Here is a 16338-nt window from a genome sequence, read left to right as displayed (position 1 = left end):
GGGTCCCAGGTTCGATTCCTCGCTGGGTCACTGTCTGTGTGGAGTTTGCATGTTCTCCCCGTGTCTGCGTGGGTTTCCTCCGGGTGCTCCAGTTTCCTCCCACAGTCTAAAGACGTGCAGGTTAGGTGGATTGGCCATGATAAATTGCCCTTAGTGACCAAAAAGGTTAGGAGGAGTTATTGGGTTATGGGGATAGGGTGGAAGTGAGAGCTTAAGTGGGTCAGTGCAGACTCGATGGGACGAATGGCCTCCTTCTGCATTTTATGTATCTGTGTTCTATAAGAACTAGCAACAGGAGTAGGCAATCCCTCATTGATTAGCTCTTCACTATTCATCCTCAAAACCTAACTGTTTGAAACCTCAACGTCCTATTTGATTCTGAGATTATATTTTGACTCCACTATTTCAAAGGCTCCAGCTCAGTAGCATATGCTCTTTCCCCATAAGTCACTGAATCCTTCCTCTGTGCCATTTGCCATCTCCACACCCAACTATTCCATAACTCAATCTATTTGCATAAGAATTATCGATATTCTGTTGCTCAATGAAAATTCGAGGAGCAGTACCTCACCTTTCGATCGGCACTTTACAGTCTTCAGGCTCAACATTGAGTTCAACAAAGTCAGTCTAATCACTGCCCCAATTCTGTTCTCTTTTTCTTTGGAAGTTTCAGTTTTTACTCTTTTTTTTCTTGCTTTTGCTTTTGTATGGAATCTGTTCACCATTCTAATATTCACAGCTTCTCTCGACATATTTCTGCTTCTTTACTTGTCCCATTGACCTTCGGCTTCCATCACCACCTGTTTTGTCATTCAATCTCTCTTACCTTCCACCCTAGCACACACCCTTTCTTCTGTTTGTATTCCACCCTCCCCCTTTTCACTTGCTTAAAACCTATTATATTTCCAACTTTTCCCGGTTCTGATGAAGGGTCGTCGAATTGATACATTAGGGCAGCAGGGTAGCATGGTGGTTAGCATAAATGCTTCACAGCTCCAGGGTCCCAGGTTCGATTCCCGGCTGGGTCACTGTCTGTGTGGAGTCTGCACGTCCTCCCCCTGAGTGCGTGGGTTTCCTCCGGGTGCTCCGGTTTCCTCCCACAGTCCAAAGATGTGCGGGTTAGGTGGATTGGCCATGCTAAATTGCCCGTAGTGTCCTAATAAAAGTAAGGTTAAGGGGGGGTTGTTGGGTTATGGGTCTAGGGTGGATACGTGAGTTTGAGTAGAGTGATCATGGCTCGGCACAACATTGAGGGCCGAAGGGCCTGTTCTGTGCTGTACTGTTCTATGTTCTATGTTCTAACTCTGTTTCTCTGTCCGCAGATGTTTCTTGAACTGCTGAGTATTTCCAATGTTTTCTCAATTTGTTTCAGATATTCAGCATCTAAAGTATTTTGTTTTTGTGTTGCGTAGCTCTACTTATTAAACTTCAGCTCATCCAACAGCCAGCTGTCCAAGTCTTGTTCGCAATACCTCTTAAGTAGAAATTCTTATCTTTCAGTTCTCTTCATGGCCACACTCCTCTTTATCTACTTAACTTGCTACAGACCATGGGCGGGATTCTCCGACCCTCTGGGAGATCGGAGAATCGCCCGGGGCTGGCGTCAATCCCGCCCACGCCCTGTCCCGAATTCTCCACCCCCCGAGATTTGGCAGGGGCGGGAATCACGCCGCGCCGGTCGGCGGACCCCCCGCGGCGATTCTCCAGCCCACGATGGGCCGAAGTCCCGCCACTGACAGGCCTCTCCCGCCAGCGGGAATCAAAACACCTACTTGACTGGCGGGATTGGCGGCGCGGGCAGGCTCCGGTGTCCTGGGGGGGGGGGGGGGCGCGGGGCGATCTGACCTTCACCATGGCGGAGGCGGAAGAGACCCCCTCTCCTGCGCATGCACCGGTATGACGTCAGCAGAAGCTGACGCTCCAGCGCATGCGCGGACTTACGCCGGCCGGCGAAGTCCTTTTGGCCCCGGCTGGCGTGGCGCCAAAGGCCGTTCACGCCAGCCGGCGGAGTGGGACTCCGGCGCAGGCCGAGCCCCTCAATGTGAGGGCTTGGCCCCTAAAGGTGCGGAGAATTGCACCTATGGGCCGGCCCAACACCGGGGTGGTTAATGCCACTCTGACACTTCGGGACCCCCCGCCCCGCCGGGTAGGGGAGAATCCCGGCCCATATCTCTACCTTCCCCTTTGCTCTGACTCTGACCTCTTTGCATCACTATTCTCAGCCACACACTTCTGCCTCACTTCATTGACGGCACTGCCCTCTTTGACCAGGCTTTTGGTCACCTCTCCAAGGTTTCTTCTTTGGTTTGCTATATCTTGGGAGACCCGGATTTCTGCCTGTCACCCAGAAACTGGCTTCAAGTAAAATAACAATGCTTACAGTTATCAGGATTGAAGCTGGTTAGTGGTGTGGTTGGGTGGCAGTGAAGAGCAGAGCAGAAGTGCGGAAGGGAGGTGGGATTAGTGAACGTGGGAAGCAGTGAACAGCTGAGGGAAAAAGAGAGCAAAGGTTCATTAGAGTGGCTAAGAGTGTTGAGAAGTTTCAGATGGCTCTTCAGCATGTAGTGGCAGCAGAAGGGTATCTTGCAAAAATGTTCACACAGGTTGTGCTTTGGAGATGCAACTGGAAAAGCAACTAGGAATAAGTGGCTCAACCATGGCTGGCAAAAGGTAATATTAAATCCAAAGAGGAGTCATATGAAATTGCCAGAAAAAAAAACAGCAAGCCAGAGGATTGGGTGCATTTTAAAATTCAGCCAAAGAGGACAAAAAATTTGATCAAGGGGGGGAAATAGAACATGAGTAAAATTGCAGGGAACATTGAAACTGACCGTAAAAGCGTCTACAAATATGTGAAGGGAAAAAGGTTAGTAAAGGCAAATGTAGGTGCCTTTCAGTCAGAAGATGCGGAAATTATAATGAGAAACAAAGAAATGGCACAAGAATTGAACACATACTTTGGCTCTGTCTTCACAAAAAGGAGCACAAGTAACCCCCTAGAAATGTTAGGACAGCAAGCGTCTAATGAGGGAGCAGAATTGAAGGATATCAGTAGAGAAATGGGTCTTTTTCCAAGAGGCAAGAAGTGACTACTGGGGTACCATGGGGATCAATGCTAGAGCCCCATCTGCTCACGATATTTAAACAACCGGAATGAGGGAACCCAATATAACATTTACAAGTTTATTAACAATGCTAAAGTGGGCAGAATTGTGAGTTGTGAGGAGGATGCAAGGAAGCTTCAAGGTGATTTAGACAAGTTGAGCGAATGGGTAAACATATGACAGATGCAGTACAGTGTGTCTAAATGGTAAGTTATACACCTCCGTGTGCAAAACTGAAAGGAGGAGCTTAATTAAATGGTGATATATTGAGAAGTGTGGAGGTATCGGGATGTCCTTGCAGCAAGAATTTAGGTAGACGAATGGTATGTTAGCCTTCGTTGGAAAAGAATTTGAGTTCAGAAGTAGGGATGTCTTGCTGCAGTTATACAGGACCTGGGTGAGACCACACCTGGAGTATTGTGTGCAGTGTTGGTCTTCCTATCTAGAAAAGGATATACTTGCCATAGATGGAGTGCAGCGGAGGTTCACTAGGCTGAAACCGTGGTTGGTGGGACTGTCCAATGAGGAGAAATTAGTTTGACTGGACCAGTATTCACTCGAGTTTAGAAGGATGAGATCAGATCTGGTTGAAACATATAAAATTAACAAGGCTGGACAGACAAGGAAGATGCTTTCCCTGGTTGGGGAATCTAGAACTGGGGAACACAGTCTCAGGATATGAGAAAGAGCATTTAGGACTGAGATGTGGAAAGATGTCTTTACTTAAAGGGTAGTGAACCTTTTGAATTCTCTACCACAGAAGGGTGAGGAGGCCAAGTCACTCTTTGTGTTCAAGAAAGAGATAGATAATATTTTTTAGATTTTAATGGAATCAAGTAGAAAGGGGATTATGGCATTGAGACAGAGGATCAACCATGATCATATTGAATGGCAGAACATGCTTGAAGGACTGAAATGCCTACTGCTGCTCCTAGTTTCTAAGTTGAAAAAAGTATTAAATTGGAGAAGATGAAGTACATCACCCGAGGGTCGGAAGAAAGCTTCCTCAAAGCATGGGGGCAGTTTGTCGGCCTGCTCCAAGATCTGTTTGAAGCCAACAGCAAATAGAGAAAAAGCGAGAGACAGGAGAAAACAGACAGGAACACACAACTCTAAGGGGAAGGGAGAGGAAGAGAGGAGAAAATTCAGAGGTAGCCCCCCCACCCCGAACCCACAAGGCCTGCAACAGAAAAATAAAGGGAACATGGGGAGGGTAAAATAGGTACTAGGGACAGAACACCCTGAACGAAACAGGGGGATGCCAAGAAGGGGTCAGGGAGAGGGGGCAAGGAGAAGGGAAAGGGGGAGGAAACACCAAAAATGATTATATGTACGTAAGAACTGCATGTGCTGCAAATATTGGACGCAAAGTTTCACTGTGTATAACTGAAAATGACGACAAAAATATTAAAGAAACAAAGTTTTAGTGCATCAAATAAATATTTTGGAAATAGCATAGAAAGAAAATATACAGGTATACCCATGGGAAGTGCGTCCTATGTGAAGGTTTTAATATATAGTAGATGAATATTTTGTATTGGGTTATAATTAAGGTTTAGAGCATGAGTATCTTTTGTTACGAACAGTAAGTTGCTTTTGTCAGAAAATGTTGGTGATGCTCTTTGGTTTTGCAATGTCATATAAAACATGTGCCATATTTGTTGCAGGGAATGCAAGGGCCAAAAGGGCCAAAAGGAGATTCCATAACTGCTACATTTTCTTATAGGGGTTTACCGGTAAGTGTTCAGTTTAAAGCATTGGTTATTATTCCTTATTTTGCTTTTCCTTCTATTGTAGTTAAGGGAGGAAAATAAATGACAGCCTAAGCCCTGTCTTGAACTTTGTTGATAGAATGCACTTATGGACCAAACTACACTTTTTGTGCCCTTGCTGTATTATTCTTGTCACTGTTGTATTCTGCAAATTAGCATGGTTGGAATTGTTATTGAATATTTGGAGTCATAGCGAATGAGAGTACAATTTTTATATCATCATTGTACCAGCTAACTTTTATATAAACTCTACTATTAACTTAGGGCAGGTTCCATAAGAAAAGACAAAAGAAAAAAAAGGAGGGTGAGGGACTATTCTGGGAAAAGAGTGTGGCAACACTTAGAAATAACAGCAGTGCAAGTATTGACTTAACCACCAATTGAGGATAAAAGCTAACAAAGAGGTGCAATGGGGGAAGGTTGCTGTCTAAGACCTTTCAGCCATAGTGAACTGAGGGGAGTGGAATTGTATAGAATCCTCTCTGGTCATTTGATTCACTTTGAAAGTGTACAGTAAATATTACATGTAACTCAATTGTATTGAAGCATAGAGTGCAATTTGATCTATGTAGATAACTTAAATACTTTTGCGCCATTTTGAATCGTCTGTAATGTTTCTTTGACTGTATTGAGGTGGAGGAAGAAATCATAGGAAAACAGTAAGTACTTCATGAATTAGATGTGAATCCAGTTAAGGCAGACCATTTTGCTGCATCCACATGATTCAGGTAGCTGAGAACAAAAGTGTTAAAAGGCATGAGAAAGACACAGAAGGCACAAAAGTGGCCTTCACCGTTTCTGAATGGGAAGGAAAATAGGAGGCAATAGGTAAAAATTGTGGTTGGAGTTCACAGGAACAGCTGAAGAATATCAAATCTATGCTAATCTTCCAACCTCAGAAGACTGATTACAAGGACGTTAATTTGATGAAGATCTGTGGTCGAGTATTGTTGTAGATTTGTTTGAACAGTTAAATTAGTAAAATAATGTAGATGATTATGATTGAACTTACTAGTGCGCTTTTTTCGACAATTGTCAAAAAATGAGATTATGCTTCTAATTTTGATCTCCAAAGTCTGTTCAGCTCAGCTTATTTGTTTGAAAAAGAATTCTAGCATTTACACCACGAGTAATCAGTTGAAGAATCTTCAGCTGTGAAATTAATATAGAACACAAACTATATGACTAGTAAGGGAATCAAGGGATAAGGTGGGAAAGTGGAGCTGTGGATTACCAAATCAGATCAGTCATGATCTCATTGAATGGCAGAGCAGACCTGATAGGCCGAACGGCCTGCTTCTGCTCCTACGCCTTATGGTCTTATATGCTCAGACTGTATTTGAGCTAGCTGGATGCTTTAATCTATGGGTTCACATACCTATAATTCATGCACACACTTTCATATTAAACTTCTTTACTTTTTAAATGGTCTACTTTCACCTGCCTGCTTTACCTTAATGTTATGGACACACTTGTTGGTAAAAGCACGTAAACATGGGCAATGTAACTCAGTAAGAATCACTTTAATTGTCAAACCAACCAGAATTTGATTTCAGCCTAATCTTACAAAACGTTACAACAGAGGAAGCTTGGCGAATTAGCAAAGGTTGGCCAAGAAATTGTTGACCAGCTGATTTTCCACAGAAAGGAAAATAATACTTGTGCTGGTGATGAAGAGGATAAGCTCCTACTTGTTATGGTGTTACGTGATAGTCTGCTAAAACTTGCTGACTGTCGTTGGCTCAATTTTGGAACAAGGAACTCCATGAGAAGCTCTTATGGATGACACCCAGACACATGTTCAATGCCATCTGAGAATGTCCAGAACCATTTAAAGTCAAGTAAAGTTCATCTCCATCTAAAGAGATTCTGTATTACAGATGAGTATCTTTACAGACTTTACAGTGGATATAATGCAACATAATAGGTAGTATTTTAGGGCCCCACTGCGGGTGAGAATGGAGGCAGATCAATACTGAAAATACTGATGTTGGTTGGCATTCCAGTTTCCCGATGCCATCACGGAAAGTAGTGCAGAAGAGGCCCTTCAGTCCTTCGAGCCTGCACCGACACATGAAAAAAATCCTGACCTACCTACCTAACCCCATTTGCCATCTCTTGGCCCATAGCCTTGATACTGGCACCTGCCAATTAGCAGAGGCAGATTGAAAGTGATAGGGTTACGGCCCCACACACAAGTTGGACAATCAAGTGCCTTAAGAGCCTTTTTAACCCCACTTCAAGGGATCAGCTTGGATTTTCTGGTCAGCTTCCAATTCCCCACACTGGTTGGGGCCAGTTAAGGTGCCTGGAGAGGGGCACTTGGGGGAGGGGGGCAGGGCAGCACTCCAGACAGGCCTAGAGCCTATCCCTGCAAGACAAAGCAGCCACTAGCTGTCTTGCAAAGGAGTTCCTCCCTCTCCATCCATGAAAGTGGCGGGCTGACTGAAATAACTAACTTTTAATCACAATTTTAAAAACATTGGTGAGAGGGCACTCAATGTTAATGTGCCCTCACCGTTACCTACATGCTACTGCTTTCAAGCCAGAAGGCCTCTGTTTGACCTTTTTGCTTCAAGATTCTGCCTTGAGATTGGGCAGGGAACCTCTCCAATTATGGAGTTCCTCACCTTGGGGTGGGTTAGGGACCTGGGAGCTTCTCCAACTTCTGTTTCCTGCCCTGTTGGGAAAACCCTGCCCAAGAGCTCTAAATTGAGAAGCAGTAGACTATGCAGGACAAGTATTGGGTTAAATAGATTGCACACAAAGGAACAAGATGATATGAAGGGATCAGTAATATATAACAGTTGCATCCAGTGAAATAACAGAATATGGTGGCTGCACACTGGAGAACAGTGGATTATAGAGGATTATGAAAACAGATTACAAAGACAGGTGGCACAGTGGTTAGCACTGCTGCCTCACAGCTCCAGGGAATCAGTTTTGATGAGGCTTTGGGTGACAGTAGTTTGCAAATTCTCCCTATGTCTGTGTGGGTTTCCTCCGGGTGCTCTGGTTTCCTCCCACAGTCCAAAGATGTGCAAGTTAGGTGGATTGGCCATTCTAAATTGCTCCTTAGTGTCTAAATGATGTGCAGGTAAGGTGGATTGGCCATGATCAATGTGCGGGGTTGCGGGGATAGGGCCTAGGTAGAGTGCTCTTTCGGAAGGTTGGTGCAGATTTGATGGGCTGAATGGCCTCCTTCTGCATTGTAGGGATTCTAAGGATTCTTTGACGATGAACGACTAGGCAAATCTAACCCAGGTACACCGAAATGCATGATGGAAGTGAAGGGAAAAAGTAACTTTGTGGAAAACAGCTAATAGAAGTCCTGCACTGAGGTACAAAGCAGAATTCCATGAATATCAACTACGGATGAAAATTGTGGGAAACTGAATTTATCCAGCAGTTAATAATATCCATGTTGGATTGTTAATCTGATTGGGGACAGATTAGTTTTTGTGGTAGGCTATATTAGGGGTATCGCGGTACCTAGGTGTAATGTACCTTATACTGCAGTATGAGTGGTAGAACCAGCCAGCTGGTTCCGCCCAGCAGGCAGAGCATAAGAGTCTGTGTTTCACCCACAGCACTCATTCTGTACCGGAGCTGCTGGGGTAACTACTTGTTCATTAAAGCCTTCAATTGGACTACAATCTCGCTTCAGTAGTGATTGATCGTGCATCAGTTTTCTTAGATTGGTATAAAATGTACAGACAATTGAAGCATTTACAGGTACCACATAAAATTAATGGAGTAATTTGTTCTCTTGTCAATAGGGAGATCAAGGATTCCCAGGGCCAATAGGCTATCCTGTAAGTAACAATTAATTTCCTTATTTTTTGCTCACGGTTTTGCTTGGCTTTATATGCCAAGAAATGAATCAGGGCATCTCAGAGCGATTAAAGGTAATGACCTGATGAAGAGGATGAGTCAGCTTGTGCTACAAACTATGGAGGGTGGGGGTGGGTGGGGGGGGGGGGGGGGGGGGAGTTTCAGTTAGGACTGTCAATTAGTCACAGTTAACTTTACTGCATTACTCTCTTTAGGATGTGTTACATGCTGCAGTTACATAAAGCAAAGACAGAAGTTCAATAACAGGATTTGGAGAGGGAATATCTGAAAGAGGAGAGAGCAGGGTAAAGGCAGCATTGGGATACAGGGAATTGCTGAGCATCAGGCACGGTCAGGATAGATGATACTGCGAAGGAAAGCCTGAGAGAGGAAGGGAACCAATTATTCAGAGGGAAGATCTGACCTATTTAGATGCAGGGTTCATTCTCGGGTAGAATGCTATCCAGTTAGACACAGTGAGCATTCTATTCAGGAGCACGTAACCTTCACTAAAGGTGGGAATGATTTGAAAAGGAACATTATTTTATTTTTCTTTAATTTTCAATCATGACCTTTTTGAGTACAGTAAGAAGTCTTACAACACCAGGTTAAAGTCCAACATGTTTGTTTCAAACACTAGCTTCCGGAGCACTGCTCCTTCTTCAGGTGAATGAAGAGGTATGTTCCAGAAACATATATATAGACAAATTCAAAGATGCCAGACAATGCTTAGAATGCGAGCATTTGCAGGTAATTAAAACTTTACAGATCCAAAGATAGGGGTAACCCCAGGTTAAAGAGGTGTGAATTGTCTCTAGCTAGGACAGTTGGTAGGATTTCGCAAGCCCAGGCCAGATGGTGGGGGATGAATGTAATGCAACATTTTCGAGTACCTTTGACTGTCGGCATGTTATGCCACTAAATCAAACATGCTGATTCATCAATGCTTTTTGTCCTAATAACCATCTTTGCTTAGCAGATTAATCACTGCGGTGAATACGAAAGACAAGGATGAGATAGAGGGCAGAATTTTCCAGCCCGCAGCTGGGAACGTCTGGTCCCGCTGAAGGTCAATGGACTTTTTGGTTCGGCTGCCAAGTCTCCTCAGACAGGTCCTGCAACAACGGAGCTGGAAAATCTTGGCCATTGTCACATGAGCTAAAACAGACACCAATATATATTTGCCTTCAGGGATGAGCAATAAATGCTGGCCAGCCAACGTCTCCCACATCCCATGAACGAATATTAAATAAAAATCAATAGGACAGTCAGAAGTTGTTATAATAAAGCTGGCACTTAGCAAAATTAGTATTGATTGAATATGCAATTAAAACCAAGATTTACTGAGATAAAAATTTTTAACCAAGTTAATAATTAGAATTCTTTAGAAATTATTTGATCGTTTTTTTAAATATCACCAGAAATCGAAGATATAATTGTAGACTTTGAATTACCTCAGAAGGCACAAGGTCTGTTTTTTCAAATTACCTCCGAATGTGTGACTTCTGCAGAAGATTAGTGGAATTAATAGAAAAGTAGCTTGTCAGAAAAAGGCGAGCTTGGCAACAGAAAACAGAAGACACTAATTAATTGGAAACACACTAGGAAAGGCCACTAGGAAAGGCCAATGTCCAATTAAGTGGCCAAGTGATAAGTTTAAGGAAGATTGATAGCACTCAAAACAATTTGGACCAATTAAGCAATCAGATTGAGCAGTGGCTGATGAATTTTTACTGTTAGTAAAATTAGAGATATTGAAACCACGTAGACTGAAATGTTTGCATCAGAAGAATTATAAAAGAAAAGCAATTCGGGCACTGATTCGCCATTCACTAAATGCCAATTTACGTGAAGGTGCGGTCAACAAGGCCAATCAGGTGTTGGGGAACAACTTGGAGAATTCAATTCTAAATCAAAATACATTACTTTTATTTAGTACAAGTCAATAATAATACCATATGTTAAATATTCCATGTTTAATAAAGAAGTGACAATATAGCTGATTAAGAACAGATTAAAGGTTATAGAAAGAAAAGTGGGGGTGGAAATAATCAAATCGTGAAACGTAATGAAATGAAACACAATGGTTTCTATTCAAGGCGAGTCGGCTGGAACATTAGATAATGTTCAAGTAATGAACAATTTAAAAATTATTCTCAAGTTCCTGAGAGAAATGACATTTCAACGTGTTTGAAGGCAGACACAGAATCATAGAATGGTGCAGCAGAAGGAAGTCATTCAGGTCAACATGTCTGTACTAGCTTTTCGAAACACCCATCTAATTGTAGAATCAATCCTGCACCATAGGCAAGATTTATCTTTGTCCTGTTACAATTTATCATCAATGCCGACTTTGGTGGCAGCCGCGAGGTGAACGGTCGCACATAAGGGACAGGATTCTCCGACCCTCCGCGCCATAATCATGCCCGGCTCGGGGGCGGAGAATCGCCGTTCACACCGGAAATCCGGCGTGACTCTCCGCGGTCCCGCTAGTCGTGCGTGCGCGGTCGATGCTGGGCCGGTCGGGGGCCATTGGAACAGGACCCCACGGTGATTCTCTGCGGTCGACGGGCCGAAACTCCCGGCAGCGTGGTTTACATCAGGTACCACCCGGCGGGAGCTTGGACCCGTGTCCGTGGTGGCGGTCCTGGTGGGGGGCGGGGGCGCATCTGACTCCGGGTGCCACCGTGATCTGTGGGGGACCTACCTTACTCCGCGCAGGCCCGCTGTGTGACTCCGCCATGTCGGCAGCGCCCGCACCGAGGTGGGCTGCTATGTACATGCGCGGACCTGCTTGCGGCCGCCGTGCGCATGTGCGGCCGTATGGTCTGGACAGCAGAGCCCCGCTGGCAGCTAGAGCGGTAGGACGCATGCTGGGGCTCTGTTAGCCCCCTGAAAACGGAGAATCACCCCGGACTTTCGAGGAAAAAATCCGGAGTGATTCTCGCCTGTTTTCAGGTGGGCATGGGGATTTAGTCCCCAAAAGTGAGAATCCCGGCCACGGTGTCTACTACTTGGGAATTTATTTTTTAGCCCATTTTGCTTGTTTAACCGGTACAGTTCAGGTGCAAATTGTTGTAGTTGGAGAGTTTGGGTTTCTCCTCCGGCGTGGGAAGTCTGAAGGATATTACACAAGAGCAAGTTAAGTAAGGGGTCCTCGTCTGACACATAAGGCCCTCGTGTCGCAGGATGGGCAAAAATGGCAGAGGTCCCTGTGTTGTCGTTGCCCTCTTAGTGGACTACTGAGAGGCTGGTGGAATTCCTGGTGGAGGAGTTCAGGAAACAGAGGCAGGTGGTCACAGACGATTTAGCAAAGGTGACTGAGCCCATTACAACAGCTGGAGGTACAAGACTCCATGATATGGAAGGTGGAGGAGACGGTCACTGATCACGGAGACTGGACCACATTCTTGGAGGCAGGGACAGCGATGTTGGTGGAGGGGCAGAAAGCATTGAAGGCCTGTGTCACCAACCTGAAGAATTGCTCTAGCCGACAAAATTTGAGGATCGTTGGGCATGCCAGAGTGCATAGAAAGAGCGAATGCCAAGGACCATGTGGCGAAGGTGTTTGGGAAGCTGCTGGGGGAGAGGGTCTTTGCAAATCCTCTTGAAGTGGACCAGGTCCACTGGTCGTTACAACAGAAGCCCAGATCTGGGGAGCCACCATGGGCAACCATAGTCCGTCTCCACAGGTATTTGGATAAAGAAAAGATCCTGAGGTGGGCGAAAGACACATGTGAATGTAGATAGGAGGTTGGGGCAGAACTGGTGAAAATGCATGCAGGGATTAACGAGGCCAAGGCATCTCTTTACAAGAGCAAAGTGTGATTTGCCGTGGTGCACGTGGCTCACCTGCGGGTCACGTTCAGAAACGGGGACCATTACTTCAATACACTGGAGGAGGCGAATAATTTTGTAAAGAAACATGGACTGGGGAAAGATTGAATAAAGTTGTTGGTTACACCGAACTGTTGAGGTTTTCCTTTCAGGAAATGTTGTGGGGGGGGGGGGGGGGGGGGGGGGGGGGGGGGGGGTGGGTGGGGGGGAGGGTGGGGGGGGGTGACGAATGAGTTTGTAGATTGTAGAACGTTCTGTATTACATGTGGGTTTGGGTAGAGGGGCTGTTTGTTGATTTATTGTGTGTTTAACCGTTTATTTCCTCAGGTGGGGTCACCCTGCTAGCAGATATGCTATGCTAGTTAATAGGAGCTAATAGGAGTTAATGGGAGCAAAGTGGGAGGGAGAGCTGCGGCTGGTTACCTGGGGGGCCGGGTGGGGGATGGGAGGTTTTTTCGTTAAGGTAAGAAGCCTGGGGTAGTTGGGTTTTTGGGGTTTCTTTGGGATGGGGGAGCGGAGGAGGGAGGTGGTTGGGACTGATGGGGGTGGGGTGGGGCCTGTTGGACTTCTTACTGGGTGGGATATGGTTGATCATGGTGTTGGGGAGGGGGGGGGGTGCCCAGAGGTTGGTTATATGGACTGAGAGGGGGTGAGTATTAAAAGATCCCAGGTGTTTGCCCATCTTAAGAGTTTGAAGGCGGATGTGGTTTTCTCTCAGGAGACACATTTGAGAGTTTGAGATGAGATAAGGCTGCGGAAAGTGTGGGTGGGGCAAGTGCTCCGCTTGAGTTTTGATGCGAGGACAAGGGGGCCCGCTGATCAGTAGGAGGGTGTCCTTTGCGGTGCCTAATATGCTGATGGATTCAGGGGGAAGATATGTGATCGTGAGTGGGTTGCTGGCGGGTGTTCCGGTGGTCTTGGTGAACGTATGCACACTGAACTGGGACGATACGAACGTTATCAAGAGGGTGCTGGTGGCCACCCCCCCCACCTTTACTCATATCAGTTAATCATGGGGGGTGAGGGGGGGGGGCTTTAATTGTGTACTAGACCCCAGGTTAGATAGGTTGTGCCCCAAGTCCTTTGCAATATCGGGGCTGGCAAAGGAGCTACCAGTGTTCATGGAGCAGATGGGGGGGGGGGGGGGGGGGGGACCTCGTGGAGATGCAGATACCCGGAGGAGGAGTTTTCCTTCTTTTTGTATGTGCACCGGGACTACTCCTGTATTGATTTATTTGCAGTGGGTAAGTCACTACACCTCGGGGTAGTGGGGGCTGAGTATTCACCAATTGTAATATCTGACCACGCTCCACAATATGTGGATATGTGTTTGGAGATGGCCTGCGCTGGTGGAGGGGAAGTAAGCTGATGTCTTGGCCTTCACCTCTCCTATAGCCTGGAGGCGAGTCTTGCTCAGATAGAGAGCATCGACGCTGCCTAAGGCTTCAGCATAGTTGGGGGATTTGTCGGAATTCCTGCATTTGGAAAAGATAATGTAGACCTTAAGGGGATCGGAGGAGGGCTTTTACTCTGAGTAGCTGCCGTTCATTACCTTCTTCATGGAACTGATTGTCGTCAGCAATTTGGGGGGGTGCGGGTCAGAAGGGAGGTGGGAGAAAGCGGCTGGGGGGAGGGTTCTAGATAATTACAGGCAATATGGCGATGGGGTGTGAGAATAGTTTTATAAAAATTATACGTTTCTGCTTGATCTTTTTGTGATTGAAAATTTTCTGAATACAAATATGAAAAAAAAATCTTGTATCATCAATGGCACAAATGAATTCTTCTTCTTCTCTCTCTTAGGGTCTTCCAGGAATTGCAGGTCTTCGAGGTATTGAAGGACAGAGAGGTCCACCTGGTTTTCAAGTAAGTAGATTATAGCTAAAATGAGACCACATCACTATTTTCTGAGAACATCCAAGGCTTCAATAAGTGTCACCGAAATAAAGAGCTGTAGTGACAGTTTAATCCATGCAGCAGAGGAATCGGTTTGAAATGAGATCATTGAAATGAGAAAAGCATTGGAACATCCTGAAAACAGGTTAATTTAGGCATTTTGTGCTGAAAGAATACATTGTTGCAAAGGAGATACTGCAGACATTGAGGTTATATAATGAACAGACATAAAATGATGTAGGGCTGGAAATTTGTGAGCAAGTAAAAATAGATCTACTGGATGGGGAGAGTCTGAGTTTTATCCCATGGGCTGAAGGGAGCTATCCACAGTGCTGATTCATCCTGGGAACCAGCCACAACACTGATCCATTCCTCGGAACAACTTACAACTGAGTGCTGTACTCACACCGGCCGTCAGCGTGCTGTACCCACAACACTGACCGTCAGCGTGCTGTACCCATAACACTGACCGTCAGCGTGCTGTACCCACAACACTGATCGTCATGGCTGTACCCATAACACTGACCGTCAGCGTGCTGTACCCACAACACTGACCGTCATGGCTGTACCCACAACACTAATCGTCATGGCTGTACCCACAACACTGACCGTCATGGCTGTACCCACAACACAGACCGTCAGCGTGCTGTACCCACAACACTGACCATGGCTGTACCCACAACACTGACCGTCATGGCTGTACCCACAACACTGACCGTCAGCGTGCTGTACCCACAACACTGACCGTCATGGCTGTACCCACAACACAGACCGTCAGCGTGCTGTACCCACAACACTGACCATGGCTGTACCCACAACACTGACCGTCATGGCTGTACCCACAACACTGACCGTCAGCGTGCTGTACCCACAACACTGACCGTCATGGCTGTTCCCACAACACTGACCGTCAGTGTGCTGTACCCACAACACTGATCGTCATGGCTGTTCCCACAACACTGACCGTCAGTGTGCTGTACCCACAACACTGATCGTCATGGCTGTACCCACAACACTGACCGTCATGGCTGTTCCCACAACACTGACCGTCAGTGTGCTGTACCCACAACACTGATCGTCATGGCTGTACCCACAACACTGACCATGGCTGTACCCACAACACTGACCGTCATGGCTGTACCCACAACACTGACCGTCATGGCTGTACCCACAACACTGACCGTCAGTGTGCTGTACCCACAACACTGACCGTCAGTATGCTGTACCCACAACACTGACCGTCATGGCTATACCCACAACACTGACCGTCAGTATGCTGTACCCACAACACTGACCGTCATGGCTGTACCCACAACACTGACCATCATGGCTGTACCCACAACACTGACCGTCAGTGTGCTGTACCCACAACACTGACCGTCAGCGTGCTGTGCCCACAACACTGACCATCATGGCTGTACTCACACCAGCCGTCAGCGTGCAGTACCCACAACACTGATCGCCATGGCTATACCCACAACACTGACTGTCATGGCTGTACCCACAACACTGACCATCATGGCTGTACCCACAACACTGACTGTCATGGCTGTACCCACAACACTGACCATCATGGCTGTACCCAGAACACTGACCGTCATGGCTATACCCACAACACTGACCGTCAGCGTGCTGTACCCACAACACTGACCGCCATGGCTGTACCCACAACACTGACCGTCAGCAGCTGTACCCACAACACTGACCGTCAGTGTGCTGTACCCACAACACTGACCATCATGGCTGTACCCACAACACTGACCGTCATGGCTGTACCCACAACACTGACCGTCAGTGTGCTGTATCCACAACACTGACTGTCATGGCTGTACCCACAATGCCGACCGTCAGCGTGCTGTACCCACAACACTGACCGTCAGTATGCTGTACCCACA

The 16338-nt window shown here is 46.2% G+C and overlaps 1 protein-coding gene across 2 annotated transcripts in view; it reads left to right on the top strand.

Moving 5' to 3' along the window:
* The window catches only part of LOC119975939 (collagen alpha-4(IV) chain-like), a 244340-nt gene that overhangs the window by 83886 nt on the left and 144116 nt on the right, over positions 1-16338 (top strand). For both annotated transcript variants that reach the window (XR_005462836.1, XM_038815903.1), the window contains exons 8-10: positions 4772-4840; positions 8656-8691; positions 14351-14413. Coding sequence is in view for 1 of the 2 variants with exons in the window: in XM_038815903.1 (XP_038671831.1) it covers positions 4772-4840; positions 8656-8691; positions 14351-14413 (168 nt within the window). In the remaining variant the exon portion in view is untranslated. The remainder of the gene's footprint in view (positions 1-4771; positions 4841-8655; positions 8692-14350; positions 14414-16338) is intronic.

This window comes from Scyliorhinus canicula, chromosome 13 (assembly GCF_902713615.1).
Source record: "Scyliorhinus canicula chromosome 13, sScyCan1.1, whole genome shotgun sequence".
Lineage (NCBI taxonomy): Eukaryota > Metazoa > Chordata > Chondrichthyes > Carcharhiniformes > Scyliorhinidae > Scyliorhinus > Scyliorhinus canicula.
This window is presented reverse-complemented; position numbering and strand designations above follow the sequence as displayed.